Raw genomic sequence first — 18,716 nt, forward strand, 5'->3', positions numbered from 1 at the left:
ACAGTATGTGTATCACGGCACACGCATGATTCAATTGAAAAGTCCATGCTCCTACTGTAGGATGCAGACAGTTATGACATAAACAGTTTAATTAGACAGTTGACTTTTTGCACTTTGAAATGCCAAATATCGGCCAGCATGAGTACTTAGTTTCTGGGGAAATTGATAGTCCAGAATTCAAAATTCAAGATAATAATGGCAATCACTAGTGGACCCCAAGCTCTATAAGCATTAGTGTTTTCAATTTATACTTGAAAGTAGAAACAGTTTTGTTGTGCTATGTGGATTTCAGACACTTCTTCAAATGACGGCATTGTAATTTTTTCTCCAGCAGAATTGTGTCTAATTATGGATGGGATGTGCAGACGGATCATCATGGCGTATAAACAAGCCAGAGCCAGTGTTGCCCCGGGTCTGTATCAACAGCAGCCTTTACATCAATGCCAAGTTCTGAGATCAAGTATGAGGCATGAGCAAACTGCTGCACTGCAGTACAACACCCTTGTATAGTCCGAAGCGGCATGCAGTCTGTGCCACCACAGTACAGCCGACTCACCTGGACTCAACCAACACACTGAGTACGAATGCAGCAGCGGCAGCAGTTGTGATGCTAGTAACTGACTACGTCCAAGGATTATGCATCGCCCACAGCCAACAGCAGACGAAGTGGACATTGGAGCACTTACATCGAGCTCTCCTCGCCACACAACTTCACCAGGGATGCGAGGTTGAAATGCCCTGGCCGACCGTACACAGCAAGCTCTTGCAGCTTCTTGAGACCAGCTGCCAGAACAAGGTCTCCGTTGTGGTTGATCGTGGCTGTCTCCTTGGCATCGTCATCATCTGCCATCTCAAACACAACACGATGAGCGGTAATAATTCCGCCGAAAGATAGTCGCTTCAACGGGGGTACTTGCGTGTGAACAGCATTGCCAAGTTCCGTCAGGAGGTTTTTGATGATGACGGTGCCAAGGTGCGAGCGTACTGCGAGATATCCTTCAGCTAGGTTGTGTACTGACTGGTAATTGCACTTGAAGAGCAGTGGTACTTCCAGCGAGAGAAGCTTGGTGACTCGCTGCAGTGCGGCCGTGCAGTTCTTGCGTGCTCTGCACACGTCCATGGCATGGGGCAGCGGCAGTCCTTTCAGCTGGCCACCGCACACAAAGTCGTCCACGCCAACCACAATCCTGTCGAAGAAATGCTTGCCCGTCAGGTGGACCCCCTTGCCGAGTTGCTTCGCCGGTACGGTGAGCCGAATGATGCCGTTCACTGGTTGCGCCCTCACCACCTCGTCAGGCTCCAGGTCACCATACTGAAACTTGATTACTCTCTTTTGTGTTGCTTCCACAAACGCTATCTTTCCTACAGGTTCGTTGCCGACTAAGTCCATCAGATTGTATCGCAGTTCATCGATGTAGTCACCAAAGACGAGCTCACCCAATCGGTTTCGCATCGCTTTTGGAGCTCGTGCGTACAGCTCTGTCATATCGCATTCTAGTTTGAAGGATTTCACGTTGAAGTGCTCTGCCAGACTCTCCAAGCTTCGCTCCAGGACACGATGCCAGCGTGCATACATGACAACCACCTTTGGCAGCAGGTCTGGTGGCATATTATACCGCTCAGGCATGGCCTTGTACGCGTTGACAGCAGCAACTGTATTCGCACGTGGTCTGCCTGGATACGCAGCAGCTGCTCCATAGTGATCCGTCTGTTCATCTTCTCCACCTGCTCCGTTGTTCGCACTGATCTCTACCATGATTTCGTTGCTATCAACATTGCCTCGAACAGCCTGCAAAGCACTGACCCAGTTTCGACAATCATCTACACTGATATCCGAGTAAATACCGTAGTTACGGTCGTTCGTGATGATCATGAAGCAGAAGTCACTGGACACACTTGCAGGCCATGCAATATTCGCTGAGCCTCGAGCTTGTGTTCCCCGTGGCTTGACAAACAGCGCCTTATCCAGGTCGATAATTCCAAGTTGGTTGACACCAGCTCGTGCATCAGCCTCACTGACATAGTACGTTAGCCTCCTGTTGCCATCCAGAACGAAGAATCGCCGCTTCCAGTTCTTGACTCGACCACCTTGCTTGATCAGCCACCCTTGTTTGAGCCGAGCAATTCCGCCGTCAGGCATCCTCTCCGACAAACTATTTCCTTCGCACAAACTCACAATTTTGCCTTACGATCACACCCTGATGGCAGGTTTGACTTTTCACTGCAAAGTTTTCAGGGGCTGGAGAAACCAAGAGTACTTGTTGTTGTGTCTTCCGACTATTGGATCCTGAGAGCGTTTCTTGTCGCTCACAACTTCTGTCCAGACTGCTCAACACTGCAACCGACCTGCTGCCTCCTGGCTGTGTGTCGTGATTTCAAGGAAACACACCCGTAAACATATGCCAACCTGGGCGAAAGGACTGCGAGTAGAGTGTGACCACCACTCAGCTACGAAACCGCCTGATGTGACGGCTGGTATGCACCCACTGACTGACTCCGTTACTCTACTGTCACTAGGTCACAGTAGGTGACAAACTCAGCACCACTGAAAAGTAACCGCTACTCGCTAGCACTGGTTAGCACTTCGCGAGTTCTCCGTCTACGTCTTAGTCTACCATGCATGGTCTACCGAAGGCCGAAGGCCCATGCTGCTAATAGTAATAGTAATAGTGCTATGCCCACTTTTGGGCCACTGCACATGTGATCTACGCGCTCGATTTAGCTCTTCGTGGCTCGTAGTCGCGTTGAATGTTACACAAAGTCAAGGACGGGATAGCTAGCACTCATCAACACTGTCAACAGCTGTAACACTCTGCAGCAACATGGTCGCCACCGTTGTGCGGAGACGGAGCGAGTAAGAACTAATGTTACTTTACTGCGGGCTGTGTAGCGCGAAACTTCCGACAAGGCGACGTGCTCTCGCCAAGCCCGTTCCACTGGTCATTCGACTGGCCAAGGCAAGGACACGGCGTGTGGATCTACGTGTGTGTGGCAGTTTGCATGATACCGTCAGACTGTAGATCCGCATGGTAGATCTACCCTTGATATGAGGCTTGATCATGACATGTACGAAAGTCATGTATCTACTCGATCCCTGCCGCAGGTTTCAGCGCGACGCGAAGAGCAATGCTGATCGGCCGACCGGCCGGTGTTCAAAGTAACTAACTTTCTAGTTGTTCCTCCCCCATCTCAGCGTAGATACCGTGTAGCAAGCCAACAGGCAACACCACGACGGACACCGACACTGCCAGCAAATATTAGTTCTTCTCCAAGAACCTAACCGCGTTAGGTCAATGAGCATCCTGCCCTGGCACCCGTTTACCCCCTCTCCCCAGCCAGGCCCAGTACAGGCCCTGGCCACAGGGTCACTTGCCACAACTGTTACTCTAGACTACACTCTACAGACAATCATCTAGATCTGCAGACTTCCGTACTTCATGATCCGGACGCGGGAGCCGCGCGATCCTATGCCAATGCAATGCATTTTTACTTCAGTGCTAGCATGCTTCTGTGTCTTGCTACGCGAGCGGCCAAAAATTGCAAAATGGGCAAAAGGCAAAGACCATGGCTCATTGATCGAGTTGAACTAATACTTACTTGAAGTCAAGCCACAAGCCCAACATGATCATGAGCGGAGCAGAACTTCTGCCAGAAGAGATACCCCGGGTTCCGCCCCATAAGGGTCGACGTACATGTCCATGTACTTATAAAAGTTAGTTGAAACATGATGAGGAAGTCTCTCCTTTCCTAGTTTACAGTTCTGACTTCCCGGAAATTGAAAACTTCTCCAACCTTTTTTTTATCGATACACATTATGATTGTGCTAGCTTTGGAGCATGTATCTACCGGTAGATCTACTACTACTAGTACTAGTAGTAGTAGATTCTACATGAAGACAATGACTATGTCATGTCGACAGTCAGTGCAGTGCATGTCAAGGAGTCGCTTTTACTCGATCTCAACGAATCAAAGACTATACTACATTGTAATTTGTAGACTGGTATAGTCACCATACCATGGTATACTGGTGCATCTAATCAGAGCGCACGTGAGAAGTAGATCTACGGCCCAGTACATGTAGTAGTACTAGTAGTAGTAGTAGTAGTACGGGAGCAAAACACTTCACCACCGATCGATCGCGATCAACACCGACGACATGTCACCAGGTCACATAACATCTCTAATCTGATGTAGGCGAAGTAAACTTAGTTTTCACGCATCCATGACCAGATGACTCTACTGACCTAGGCTGTGAGGCTGTGAAGAAACCATGATGCGATGACCACTGACTGAGTACAGGAGTCGCAGTGCTACATGACCTATGCTGAACTACTAGTACTGTAGTAGTCTACAATTATTATAAGTAGTTACAAAACTAGACTAGTAGTTACATTTGCTAACTGTGTGGAAGAACAGACGGGCCGGCGCCGATAGCTCGCCGAAACAGCCCGCTCGAGACTGCAACAAGAAGAAGAACGCTACATGCAGCGCTACCACTAGTACCAGTGCAGTAGAAACGGTTTCCCGGAGTGAACTAGTAATCAATGCGATAGATGTCAGTGTAGCGTTTCTGTTGAATCGAGCTTTCTTTGTTGCTTTAGACTTAGTGGTCGCATTTTGATCGGTTCATCATTTTAGATCTTCCTAGGGTATTTTGGCGGGTATCCAATATCGTTGCGATGGGCAAGGAGAAAGGCAAGGCAACCACACAAACAGAACCAGCGGAACCAGCTGCAACTAGCTCTGTTAGAGCTTCATCAACGTCCAAGGAAATTCTCCTGCAAAAAAGTGAGAAGGTAAAGCTGATAAATGAGGAGCTGGAAGATTTGCTGGCGAGATGCCGCTCAGCAGGGCTGAACGATCACGAGACACGGCAGTGTGCTGGCTATTTTCAAAACGCTGCACATCAAGTGCGAAGGAAGAAGCTACTACGATACGTGTGCATTTATTCGTTCCTGGTAGCCAGCCTCTGCGGAGCATTTTACTTCAACCCCACCTACAACTGGATATCAGCCCACGCTAGATTGGCAAGCATACAGGTAAAGAACACAATAATTGTTAATGGTTACAATGCATACTGTAAGACATGTTATTATAACGAGTCGCAAATAATTTAACGATTGTCCAAAAATTCATAGGTTAACGAGAAGATAAGTTAACGACCTTGCAGTATTCGGCATATCCACACACAACATATATGAAGCAGTATGGCCTCAACGGATCTTATTATAATGAAGAAATGTCATCCGTTGAAACGTTAGATTTACTTCCTCGTTATATATACATGTCTTACAGTAGTCAATTCACGGAGAGTCTGCGTGAAAACAAATAATCCTTTTTCGTACCACAATGTACTTGTCCTTGAAATCCTGTGGAAAGTCTGCGCCCTTTATGCCTTAGCGTGAAGTCTGCGCCCTTTATGCCTTTATGCCTAAGCGTGAACATACCCTGTGGTTCATGTACACGCTGTAAAATGGACCAGCAGTGCTCGCGGCTGCAAGGCCAGCGCCCCGTGGCCGCTTGACTTCTCAACAGATGTCAATACCTGCTACAGTACCACACTTGCTGTACAATGGTCTAAAAGGGTATGTCGCTGCATTCCAGGACCGGAGGCAGCTTCTGCAGAGCGGTGCGGCCGAAGGGCCATCTTTAAGGGGGGTCTGGGGGTCCTCCCCCAGAATGTTTTTGGAATTTAGACGGCAAATCCTGCACTCTGGGCGATTCCCTGTACAAAAATCATACATCAAAACTGTTTCTCCCCGATTTTGGACGTTCCATGCGGACCGGCTTTTTGGGAAGTTGGTACGGCCATGGCCGTACCGGCCGTACCAGTGGCGCCGGCCCTGCATTCATATGCACAGGCATACCTGCCAACCGGCCCAATGTCGAGGTGCTAACCCGACGGCCCGCCCGACGACCAAGAAAACCCTCCCCATTTTTTGCCCCGTTATCATCCTGAAAATTGACCTTAGACGAAACCGTGGTGGTGTCGCAAGACTGTATTCAAACCTGATTAGTGAGGAGCCTAGAGTATCTGATCGGTAACCAAGTATGACGTGAGGCTGGATGCATGGCGTGTGACGTGAGGCTGGATGCATGGCTTGTTTCTGTATGACGTGAGGCTAGATGCATGGCTTGTTTCTGGTCAACTAAACCAATAAACGAAATTGGTCACCCTATTGTCCGGAAACCGATCTGTTCGTTTTCTTTTCTTTTCGCATGTTAGAGGGCACTCTTCTTCTGAACCACAAGCAGAGATAATTACTCGCGTCCTCATGGTTCGCTACATTCGACTACCAATTTCCACAGTGATCAGAACCGTAAACCTAACATATGATATGATATGAATGTGTCCAATTTTAAGTGAATTAACATTCTCATCACTTTATAAAAGAAACAAACGACCGAATCACTTCAAACAGATGCATGCTACACACATATGCTTACATTTTTCCAAAACATCAGTCCGTTATTCACTATTTTCATAGTACTGGCTTTGTGTTCACAAAGGTTGGCAGGCATGTACAAGGGTGGAGTCATTTTATAGACAAGTGACAAATTGTAGTACTGGTATTTTGATTGACTGTGATTGGTAGCACAAAGATTAGTGGACATGATAATAAGATATAATTTGAATTGAAACTCTTCTGACTTGAGCCGGAAAAGTCAGGTAGCGCCTACTGGGGAGTGGGGATCCAGCCAAGGAGCTCTCGATTACTGGCCGATTGATCCAGCCTCCACAGCTCAGGTCCACCAAATGTTTGATGACTCAGCCACACAGATGCATCGTTATGTCCCCTTTCCAGAGGACTTTCGCTTTGCCACTCAGACAAAGAAAAAATAATGGGTTTTAATTAGGGCTGAAACGATTATACCAATTACTCGGTCATCGATCGATGATTCCTTAACAATCAACAAATCGTTACGTTATAGATTACTCGTTAGGGATCTTGAGTCCAAAAGGTACTGAACCCCCCCCCCCTCGTTTTGTGGAGTTTGTTTGAATCAGTAATGGGATCCTGAGTCCAAAAGGTACTGACCCCCCCCCCCCCCCCCCGTTTTGTGGAGTTTGTTTAAATCAGTTTCCGCTGTGAGTATGCAGTTGCCAGGGGTATGGTTCATGTTTTGAGGTTCAATTGACTTCAAAACTCCCATGTTTCGGGAGCTACCGAGTCTTTCACTAATGCAGATTTTTGGTATCATGAAGACAAAGCGTGTGGAAATAGAGTAATTTTTGCACAAAATTCTGACCCTCAATGATTCACTAACAATTATGATCGCTTAATCGATCGTTAAGCCAAAGAGTAATCGATAGGTGAAAATCCACGATTGTTTCAGCCCTAGCTTTTAATTCTTATCCCCTAACAAGAGGAGTTTTTCAGGCTTGTGTCAGTCAAGTGTTTCAAGATGAATAAGAAGTCTTACTCCCCAGTAAGCTTTCTGAAATAATATTTACTGTATGCAAACTGGTGGTGACAGTCAATTTTTTTCTTCAGACTTTACTGTATACAAACTCCGATTTGTTCCCACTGCTGTTGGGGACATTTAGGTGCCAACAAACCTAGCAATGGGCAATCTTCCTTGTCTGGATTGACTTCGTAAACTTGCCTGTATACATGATGGTGTTCACGCCTACAACAATACACTGACAAATCTCCTCAATCCGGTTTCATCTTGTGCACCCATTCACCGTCCAGTGTTTTCAGGTATACGGCGCAACACCATGCCAGGCTGTGTTTAACATGGTGGCAGGGAATCAGTCTTATTCACTATGACTGTGTTTATGTAAACTTCACATGTCTTCAGCTGTAAGAAACACGGAATTTGGCATGTTATGTGTTTGCAGTTTATTCCGTACTACGATTTCACCAAGATGTACAATGACCAATGCCTTGTCAACAACCCGTTGTATGAGGAGCCAACTCAAGAGGTTAGCCACAGTACACACTGTTAGGTGGAGACCATGTTTCAAGATCACCCTATGATGCATTCAGAAATTGATAACGTGGCGGACTTGGATTTTTCTACCACATATTAGCAAATTTCTTCAGAATGCCCATGTAACCCTTTCTAGTCAAAGTTTGGAATTGCAAAAGTCAAAGATAGCGGAATTACAAAGCATGATCTTGGCCAGGTTATGTGATCAGGACAGGTTTATTGTTGTGACTAAGTTATCGTATTGTGCAGAGTGGTGGGTCAAAACCCACCGTTGCCGATTTAGAATCAGATTTCAAGGCAAGAATTGGCAGAAACAGGCTTGCGAAGTCCAAGGCTCATCGTTTTCACAGTGGACTCTTGTTACTGAAATGTGGCCAGTGAAGAATGAACAGTCACCTAGCTGTTACAAGTCAGAGAATTTGAAATGGTCAACGGAAAAAAGAAGAAGAAAAAGAGCCGGAGCAAGAGACTTGCTGGTACAGGTCTGCTCTCGATATAACAACTCTCACTTGTACATAAACCTCGTTAGTACATAAAAAAGTCAAATCCCGCGCCGAAACAGCATCACTCCCATACAAATTTTGTTCTACACAACATAATCCTACATAACATAAACCTCGACATAACACACGCTACGGCGGTCCCCGACGTGCGCACTCTCAATACAACATAAATTCACGTGCACGGTATGATCAAGCGGTAGCTGTAGCTAGGCAATTTGGCCAGTTTACGTCCTACATAACGTAAACCTCGGCATAACGCACCCTACGGCGCAGTCCCCGATGTGTACACTCTCGATACAACGTAGATAGATTCACGTGCGCGGCACAATCAAGCTGTAGCCGTAGCTAGCCAGTTTAGTCCTATGTGCATAATATTCTGCGGCATTGATGGTATCTGATGTCGATGGTGGTACAGTGTGTATATGTTTGCACGGTTAACCCCGCCTTGTAATACCCTTCATTTTGAGGTGCATCTTGTATTTTACACACGGTTTTCTACATAACATAACTCTCAATATAACATAATGTTTGCGTGGTCCCAGAGATTACGTTATATGGAGAGTAGACCTGTACCAACTAGGCCATTGTGCGTAATTCATTCCTCCATACCGATAGATCCCTGCAGCTCCAATGAATGCTAGCTATAAGCTCACATGAATGCTAGCTAAAAAGCAATTCCAGGATTGTAGTAGGTGACTTACACATCCTGCTCCTGTGACACCTCCAACTCCTGGTCACTTGCAAACACTATCTGAATAGATGATATGCCAAATAAGCCCTCGAAAAGTTGAGAGGGCGTGCGATTGATGCTCCTGGCAGGCTTAGCTTGTCAAGTGCACAATGTTGGACAGGGGATAGTACACCCTCGCTTTAGCCCTACCTAATGCTTCTTCACGACATGGCTTCTCTTTGCGAAACATACAGGTACCTGGTCTCTGATAGCTGGAGTTTTCTTCCATCGGAGTGCTGCTAGGCAGCCTCCTTCGGCATGCCGCAGAGGCTGCGTAGAAGGCTGTTATATTATAACAACCAGTAACCTCCTTAGCAATACGTAATCATGGTAATGGCGTAGTATGCAGCCTCGGTTTTTCATTCAACTTTTTTTACCCACTTACCTCGAGCACCCTGAAAAAAGGCGTATTGTCTGCAGGGATTGCCCTAGTAAAATATTAAATACAATACAAATAGAACAACTTCTATTTGTGCTGGCCCTGACTAATAGCGAAAGCACATGAGAAACTGGTTGCCTGGAGCAATGACGGAAGAAACGCTGATGTGATCTCACTCGGGTGAGGGATGAGGTGAAGCCGCGAAACAGTCAGGGTCTTGCTTCTCATCCTATGCCATATGCAGCTGCCAATCTGCTGTTGGGGACGGCGCTCTATTGCTATTGCCTCTGTTAGGAGCACCTTCTCTGTGATGTGGGATAAGGAAGGCGGGATTTCCCAGTCCAAAAGCAAATCAATGTTGCCAGTGTCAGTATGCCCAGGTGGTTGATAAGGGGTTTTCATAACTACGTTCCTTGGCCCTTGGGCCCCATTGCTGTTGTTGCTAGGTTGCATATGCCAGGTATTGACCTTTCATCTCACAATAGTTGAGGGTCAGCAGCAATGCAATAATGACTATGTGGTGGAAGGAGCATGCAATGCTGCAGTGCAAGTGCAATATGCAGACATCACTTCGAGTACATGCTTTTCTCTAGTTTAGCACTGTAGCACACACTTAGCTCTCCTTCTTCTTCTTTTGAGATGCCCAACACTTAGCCTTGACAAAGTATCTCTGCGGTCCAGAATTATTTGGCTCTGGGAAGCAACACTCAACACTTTAAACTAATGGCGAGAAGAAGGACTCATCCCCGAATGGTTTCTGTGTCGTTAGGTACTTTCTCGATTCTGAAGATGCTGGAGTACAGCACTAGCAGAAACACCACATAGCTAATCCTCCGAGCGATGGGTCCAGGCCTCAGCGGGAAATTCTGCGTCTGTTTGTTGAGCAGCATCTATGATTTGATGGATTCACCGGAGAAGCAGCTTCTTCTGTTCCCGATGCAGATGGTGTCAAGGTATTCGCTGCTGTAGCGACCAGTGAAGGAGGAACGGATTTTCATCGCCCTTTCGCTGCTCGGCGCCGACTGCCATCATTGTCCCCTGTCCTAGGCTCTGGGGCGTTGGGAATAAAATAAAATCTTTCGGTCTTACCTCTGCAACAAATCATCTCGCTTTCCATCTACCGGTATCTCTCCCTCACGTAAGTCTTCAGCTGAGCAAAAGTCCATCTAGCAATCGTTTCGCCCACACTTTGGCCACAGGTGGGTTCGCAAAACGAGAAGCAATTGCTGGTGTACTATTTCTTACTGCCATATCCGGGTATCAAAATGAAAAATTGAAAGTAAACTATGCACAAAGGTGTCAGAGTTCCTTTTCTCCATCCGAAATTTTTCTCCGACGGAATGCTAAAATGCGGTAACAGTGGAACTGCATGCATTCCATTCATGCACGTGCAGCACCTGATCGCGTAAGCGCGCAACAAGCCTAAAATCCGTGTACTTTGCACATCCCATGCACTTGACAAGCTAAGCCTGGGCGCATCAATCGCATGCCCTCTCAACTTTTCGAGCGCTTATTTGGCATATCATCTATAGCAGCAGACAATAGAGCTACCGTATTTAAAAATCAGCTTATAACCAGGATCTAGCTGCTCTTGAGCCGGGACATGGAGGCTCCAATTATGGGGCTTTAATATACAAATGTACCTGGGGTCGACTAATACCCAGGGTCGATTTCTATTGGTAGAATACGGTACTCAGTACTCTGCTCATAAGCCCTGGCTTTGTGCTGTCTTGCAGTGGTAGTATATGGCTTACTGAACACACGGGTACTGTGCGTCACCGTGTGGTGGTTACCGCAATCGTAAGACTGTAGTCCATACATGAAACGAACACCTGGCGTAGCAAACCATGCAACACTTATCAGCTGTTCACCTACGATGATTTGGCCATGTGGCCATGTGGTATATTTTGCGAATATAGTCCAGCACCCACCCGCACATACCTACGCGCTAGTGAGCGCTCGCTTTTCTGTTTCCGTACTACTAAGCAAGGCTTCACCTAACATAGTAGCTGCACACATGTCAACTATGATCACCTTTACCCAGGCGCGTAGCACCGAAGTTGGAGGTGGTCCGCTGGAGGGGGTCCGGGGTGTCTCACGTGAACATTTTGAAATTAGGGTGAAAATCCTGCATTCTGGGCACTGTTGGCATTGTGTTAAAAAAAGTGGTCTGGCCAAAGCCGGACCGGCTGTGACGCCCCTGTTACCTTGTTAATCTCAGCCAAATCTGCATGATGGTGTGGGATACCAAAGCCAAATGTCGCCACTGACCACGTGATCGTTGCGCCACGTTATATAATAGCCGAACAGCTCGAGCCAAACTAATAGCTGCCTCTGCTCTTGACATTTCTCTTGTTCCCTTTCAGCTGAGCTGTGATATTTGCAAGGAATTAGGTGATGCTATTGAGAGTGTAACAGCTGCAGAAGCTTCACCATCAGTGATCATGAATGACTTCCTGGACATCCAAGTTCCTGTTGTCATTACGAAAGCACTGGGCTCCTGGCCTGCAGTCAACAACAAGTTGGATCTTGATGATATTTACAAGGTACTTCCATGTGAATATCACTGCTATTGTGCCTGCTTGAAACATTCTCTGTGGTGTATATTGCTGTCATAGAAAGATCTTTCCAAAGCTACTTGAAGACGTGTGAGAATTCTTTGTGACTATGGGATTGGAATTAGCTCCATAGGACTTTTACCAAGTGTTGTGTGATGGGGTGCTCGTAGTCTGTCCCTATCAGTCCAAGGGACGCCTGGTGCAACGGCGTATCATGGTGTTCTTATGTTCTGTATGAGTATATCTACTGTAGTACTGTCCTTGGGCTTCTCTCTCTTTGTAGCTCTATAAGGAATCAAAGGTGCTGAGAGACAACTTTTCAACAGGTCCACACTGCCAGATTGTCGGCCCAAGAGACACCTTCGAAGACGTACTGGATGCTCTTGGCAAACGAGAGGATGTGACTTCGTTTTCAGCAGCGTGGTAAGTAGGGTGCACTATACAGTACTGTCAGGTGCCGAAGAACGACCGGGCTAGAATTTCATCAAGCACAGCATACCAATGTATACACGAGGTCTCAACTGCCCATCGACTGTAGTACATGAAAATAAGAACGGACTCCGACTAGGCTAGGAGGCTGACCTCCCCCCCCCCCCCCCAGTTCTTCGGCAACCGACAGTACTGTAGTGTTTGGCTGTGAGGCATGCAATCCAGGAAATCATGGCATGTAGGAATTTGTTGTTGCTACCCATGGAAGAGTTTGCCAGTCTTGCAAAGACCCGTCTGGATCATCGTAGCCTGATTGCATCGCTACAGCTGGCTGGCTAGGCAAATGCGGAAATGGGGAAATCCCCGGCTGAAAGTGCATTTTTACACCCTCCTAGAACTCGAGACGTTATTTTTGTTCGCGTGGCACAACTCGGCTCCAGGACCTCGTATCGTCTTCGGGTTTCTTCGAGACGACAGCTGAACGTTTTTGTGATGCCGATAGACCTTTCAAATTTCAATAGCACAATTTGGTCTAGTATTCTCAAAGTAGCGACAGTTTGAATTACACATATTTGTGTTTCAAGGCCATGTGTGACCTTTTAAAAAACGCACTGTAAACCAATCCTTCTGTACATAGGATTTGGCCGTGAGTGCAGTGAGTGCAGGGGCATCGGAGCCCGTACTGCCCAATCACAAGGGCAATACATTTGTCATATCCCACGTGACTGTTACATGCACTGTGCTTGATCTCTCGTGAATATATTGCTCTACAAGTGTAAATATTGCAGGCGGCGCGTAGCCCGCATTGGGCACGTAGGCAAGTGCCCCCCCCCCCCCCCTAAACATTTCGACCAAGGTTTAGCATGCACATAATGACCACGATGAATGCGCCAGCCATCCTTCACGCATGATACAGCTAGCGGCCCTGCACCCCCCCCCCCCCCCCCCCAAAGAGGGGAAAGTTACGCTCCTGTATTGGTATGTTTGCTGATTATGTGTTTCTTCTGCTTTCTCTGCCTTCCAGGCAAAACTGTGAGATCAAAGCCTACAAGGAATTCCGTAAGCTGTATCGTCGTCCAGACTTCCTACCACCAGCAGCCGAGGCATCACAGTATAACACTGTTATAACGTCCTTTGGGAAGAAGAAAGAAGCAGGAGAGTTTACGTCTCAATCTGTAAGAACAGGGGCTTAACCATGCGTCTCGTGGGAGTTGTGTGTTTCCTGCACCTGCAGATGTTTAACACAATCTTATTTCTTCCTAAAAAAAGGCATACTCCTGTGAAGTAGTACTGTCCTATCCCAGAGGACACGGAGGATTTGAAGCAAAAACAGTAGCTTCAGCATACACAGTAGGGTATTTCAGTTATGTTTAGACTTCCTTTTAGATTGCGGAGGAGGCAGTCCTGACCGAAGAAATGACTCTCTGGCTGTGTTTTAGCCTTTTCATCAATCTCGTCGAGATATTTATAGTATACTGTTGTTATCCTTTTGCTCTCTCTCTCTCTCTCTCTCTCTCTCTCTCTCTCTCTCTCTCTCTCTCTCTCTTTCTCTCTCTCTCTCTCTCTCTCTCTCTCACACACAGACACACACACACACACACACACACACACACACACACACACACGCACACTCGTACTGGTAATGTAGACCTGGAACTGAGTAACACACTATCTCTTCTATCATGCTGCTTCTGTATACCGCACTGCCATGCAGTTACTGTAATAATATGGTATTAGACAGTGCTTGGGACAGATGCATGTATCCAATATTGTGTAATTTCAATTTGTGCATTGTGGTTTTTGCAGCTTGGCCTTGTGCAAGGAGAGAATGACCTGGCAGTTTGGATTGGACAGGTATGCAAGTAACTGCACGTACTCGTATAGTCATTGTGCACATGACTGGTGCATCGGAACAGTGCTGTCATGCAGATACATGTCATATGTTACTAGTGCAGCTAAGACACTGAATACACGTCCTGCATGCTGTAGTGTTCTATTATACACTATAATATTAGACATTCTGCTTCACTCATTGTCACTATGTGAACTGTGTGGAATGCTTGTCAAGAAACGTAGACGTGCAATAGAACTGTGTACAGATGTTCCCGTGCTCTCAAGCCAGGCTTTGAATGTACAAACTCTTCTGAACCTCCGAAGAACCCGGAGCCTTCGTGGTGCAAAATGTCTATGCCCTCTTCACGACACTGGCATTTCTCCAAGTGTCTTGGTCGTATGTAGCTCCAAACTATCAACGCCTTTTTAATACAATATCCGAACGCCGGTTTGATATCAGGTTCTCGCATCTGTGTCCGACTTCCAATCAAGGGTGACTTATTACTCAGGTAAAACGCACTGAAACTATACGGCAAAGATCCCCCCAAAAAAGTGCAGATTGTGTACGCTGGGTGCAACGTATCTAAGAAATACTGTAGAAATCTCTGCCAGTGGGTATGTCATCATGAATAGGAATATAATGATTGTGGATATATGGCATTATGCGTGTGTGTGTGTGTGTGTGTGCGTGTGCGTGCGTGCGTGTGTATGTGTGTGTGTATGTGTGTGTGCGTGCATGTGTACTATTGTTCAGGTATCTGGTGAGCTCCACTACACTATATCTCCGGTGGGAGAATGCTCAAAGTGCCAGACATTTGACGTCTACCTTGGTGAAAATGATTTCTGTAAGTCCCGGCTCAGTAGTCCCCACACTGCTTCCATATCAATTCAATTCATTTTGCTTCATATCCACTTCAGTTCTTATCAGTGAACACCCGTTTAACTATTCATAGTGTTTGCATGGTAATTGCCGCTAGTGCAGAGGTGCGAATGATTTCATGGGGTGGGCTGAGCTGCTTGTGGGCGCTATGTATGCAGCGTGAGTTGCTAGTGCAGGGCTTTGCCGCGACTTCACCAGAGCATCCCAACTGATGATGTAATCGCAGCCTAGCTGTCTTGAATTTTGGATAGTGCAACCAATGCCTAGTCACTTGGGCATGCTGTAGTGATGCAAGGCATGTGTGTTCGCCGTCGGAGACCCATATGAAGAGTTGCACACTCTTGGGAGGTTATATACTCTTGTTAGCGCCACTGACTCACCTCCTGAATCATTCGTACAACCTGTAAAAAAAAATACAAACTCGGATGTTGAGCCAATAGTAATATGTAAGGAGACAAGGACCTAAAAGTTACTAGTTATGACTAACAGTCCACCATGGCAACGAGATTATACTGTAAGACATGTATATATAACGAGGAAGCAAATCAAACGTTTTAACGGATGACATTTCTTCGTTATAATAAGATCCGTTGAGGCCGTACTGCTTCATATATGCTGTGTGTGGATATGGCAGAATACTGCAAGATCGTTAACATATCTTCTCGTTAACCTATGAATTTTGCACAATCGTTAAATTTGCGACTCGTTATAATAACATGTCTTACAGTATACAGTCAAATAGTGTGACAACAAGGCACAAAACTGACAGGGATAACGTGTTGGAGCTAGGTGTCAGGTCGTCGAATGTCTCAATATCCCTTTGTGCCTTGTTGTCGCACTATTTGACTGTATATTATCTCGTTACCTTGGTGGACTGTTAGTCATAACTAGAAACTGTTAGGTCCTTTTCTCTTTCTTTTTTCTCTTTCCATAATAATAATAATACAGAAGCATATAGCTCCTATGAAAAAAATAAAATGAGGGTCATGCATCTGTCAACACCGTCGAGCCAGTGCGTTCTGTCTGAGGCAAATTGCTCCGCTTCCAAAAGAGACATGTTGAGAAGTAAAAGGCCATTCCTTATGCTGTCTACCCATCTGGTCACTGGGCGACCTCTGGGCTTCTTTATATCTGTTGTCTTCATTGGCATGTGAAGGGCTTTGTAGGACACAGTGTCCTTCCCTTCGCAAATGACATGTCCAAACCATAATACTAGTAAGCGCGACCGGCGTCTACAGACTGCACTTATTGACCTCTATAGCCGCAACTGAAATTGATTTATCGCGTGAAATGCATGTTGAGATGTTGAGTTGGTGCCAGTTCTGCTCCACCATTGATCTGAGTTCCAGGTGTGAAGCAGTCCGTGAAAGACTCCTATTGGCTGAGACAGTTTGACCAATGTGGAAGCTACAAAGTAATCACTAGGGGTGGTGGTCGGGGTTTGGGATAGATTTTGCACTTTTGGCCAGAGGTTCAGCTAGAGGCTTATGGCAAAACTAGGCTGACTATTCTGGCAAGTTTGGCCTCACCACTTACTGAATGCTTACCCGAGTTGGATCGGACTTGAACATGGCCAATCATTGTTGACATGCCATCCTGAGCAGGCTATAAAAGTAATTGCTTGGGCAGGGGTGGTGGTTGGGGTTTGGATGGACGGTTCTGAACTATTTCTTCCCACTGCTGCGATTTTTGTTCTACCATTGAATCTCTTCTGCTTCATTGTTTGGTTTGCGTGTTGTGTTTTTCATTCAGTGATTGTTCCGTTAGACCTGTGGGAAGTATCATATAGACCTGTATCGGCATCGGCACCAGACGCTTACGCTATTATGTCCGGTCTGGTCTGGGATCGTTCCTAGACAGCGGCATGGCAGTGCTGCACTGATTTTTATCAGAATTACACATCTATTTTCTCAAATGATAACAGCATCGTATATTTTAGTCTGTTCCTCACGCATATGACTCTATTGGAATGACAGGCAGTGTCACTCAGTTCTGATTGAGTTCTTCATCACGTGCAGCTGTATATCAATATTGGCTTTTGATGGGTGTATTGGATTATTTCTTTCAGGTGTTATGAGCTATGGCACATTAGCTACGAAATGAAATCTAACTCCAACATGCAGTCTCAGAACATGACTTTATGGGCATATTCAGTTAAAGGGAAACTGAACGCCAAAAATAAGTATGGCTTATCCGAAGGGGAATTGGGCACTGATTCCGATGAGCTATGTCTCGAGCCGATCAGAGAAGAGGAACCGTGTCAAATTTCATAAATAACACCTTCCATATTTGGAAATTGGGCTTGATGACGTGCGTACTGCTTAGCTGTCACCATGCTGTGCATGCTCAGCAATGTAATTGAATGGAAGAAAACAATTACTTTGGTGTTTTGCAGCTCTATTTCGTTCCCTGACGGTAACCAAATCTAGATGTAGGAATTTGTTGAGCAGGAGAGTGACACATGTCTTCCCGAAGGCTGTCCAGGCTGCAGTGGTGATGAAGAAGACACGATCATCACCCCGAGATCGATTGTAGCGAATTGGAAAACTCATGGTGAATTTGCTTCCACCCCAAGGCAATGTCGAGGTATGAAGGGTGTACTGCCTTCCAAAGTGAAGAGGAGATGAACATGGCTGTGCATAGCTGTTGTTCTATGCCAACTTACCTACTCTTGCTGGTACCGTAGTGGCATATTGCAAATTTCGTGGACGAACAACTCTCTAGTCACAAGTGGCTAGTGAGCAACACTAACAGGTGAGATTTTTCAATTTGACAAAAATTGTTTTTGTTTGAGAACTGACAGTGGTAGTCATTAGACTCAGTAGGTGTCTCTCTGCTGCTTTTTTCCCTTCATCGGTAGGGTTGTGCTTGAAGTAAAAATAAATAGAAAATGTGGAACAAAAATCTGATCATGTAGTTCGAATTTCAACTTCAAAGTATGTGTACATCAAATCACAAAAATTTCAAGGTGGTGCTGTGCATTGAAAAAGACTGGGAGCTGGCAGCAATGGAAAGGGTAGAAACGAAACCAGTAATGTAGAGTATTCATAAGGTAGAGGGAGCTGAAAACGGGAGAAGAGTAGTAAGTATTTCAGTTCGAAGTAGTGTCAATAGACAGCATTGTGTTGCATACGTTGTGGATATTGTGTGAATCTAATAATTGGCGGAGGGTAGTGATTATGCAGAGCATTGTTACAATACAAGGTACTCTGTGAGCAGATAGAAATCAATATCACGGCATGGTTTAGACAGGAACCCATAAATGGCACGAAATTGCTAATCCAAAATTATAATATTATCCCCTGAGTATGAGTAGTATTTTTTATTATGGTGTTCTCCTGTGTTTACATGCAGAGCCTTGACGTTGCTGGACGAGCGACAATATAAATTACATAAACATGTAACTCATGATGTGGAATGACTGCCGTATCGCATTGCCAACGCAAACCCATCCTGTGTCAGTGCA

General features: G+C 46.0%; 2 protein-coding genes across 2 annotated transcripts in view; one reads left to right on the plus strand and one right to left on the minus strand.

The window, feature by feature from the left end:
• LOC135817636 (uncharacterized) overlaps positions 1-2,895 on the minus strand; it is a 3,120-nt gene extending 225 nt beyond the window's left edge. The window contains exon 1 of the mRNA XM_065330859.1: positions 1-2,895. This exon is cut by the window's left edge and continues 225 nt beyond it. Coding sequence (XP_065186931.1) covers positions 683-2,140 — 1,458 coding nt within the window. The 5' untranslated portion in view covers positions 2,141-2,895 and the 3' untranslated portion in view covers positions 1-682.
• A 1,328-nt stretch (positions 2,896-4,223) lies between these two features.
• Positions 4,224-17,399, plus strand: LOC135817637 (uncharacterized). The gene is made up of 8 exons (XM_065330860.1): positions 4,224-5,039; positions 7,847-7,930; positions 11,917-12,096; positions 12,392-12,531; positions 13,562-13,712; positions 14,344-14,391; positions 15,125-15,215; positions 17,003-17,399. The coding sequence occupies exons 1-8, from the start codon at positions 4,680-4,682 to the stop codon at positions 17,104-17,106; spliced, it is 1,158 nt and encodes a 385-aa protein (XP_065186932.1). The 5' UTR covers positions 4,224-4,679; the 3' UTR covers positions 17,107-17,399.
• Positions 17,400-18,716: the final 1,317 nt, after the last annotated feature.

This window comes from Sycon ciliatum, chromosome 5 (assembly GCF_964019385.1).
Source record: "Sycon ciliatum chromosome 5, ocSycCili1.1, whole genome shotgun sequence".
Classification (NCBI taxonomy): Eukaryota; Metazoa; Porifera; class Calcarea; order Leucosolenida; family Sycettidae; genus Sycon; species Sycon ciliatum.

Bases quoted from the DNA above. Each gene is read 5' to 3' on its own strand.
- LOC135817637 (XM_065330860.1), top strand. From the start codon at position 4,680: ATGGGCAAGGAGAAAGGCAAGGCAACCACACAAACAGAACCAGCGGAA. The intron at 12,097-12,391 runs GTACTTCCATGT...CTCTCTTTGTAG, and splicing joins ATCTTGATGATATTTACAAG to CTCTATAAGGAATCAAAGGT. The intron at 12,532-13,561 runs GTAAGTAGGGTG...TCTGCCTTCCAG, and splicing joins ACTTCGTTTTCAGCAGCGTG to GCAAAACTGTGAGATCAAAG.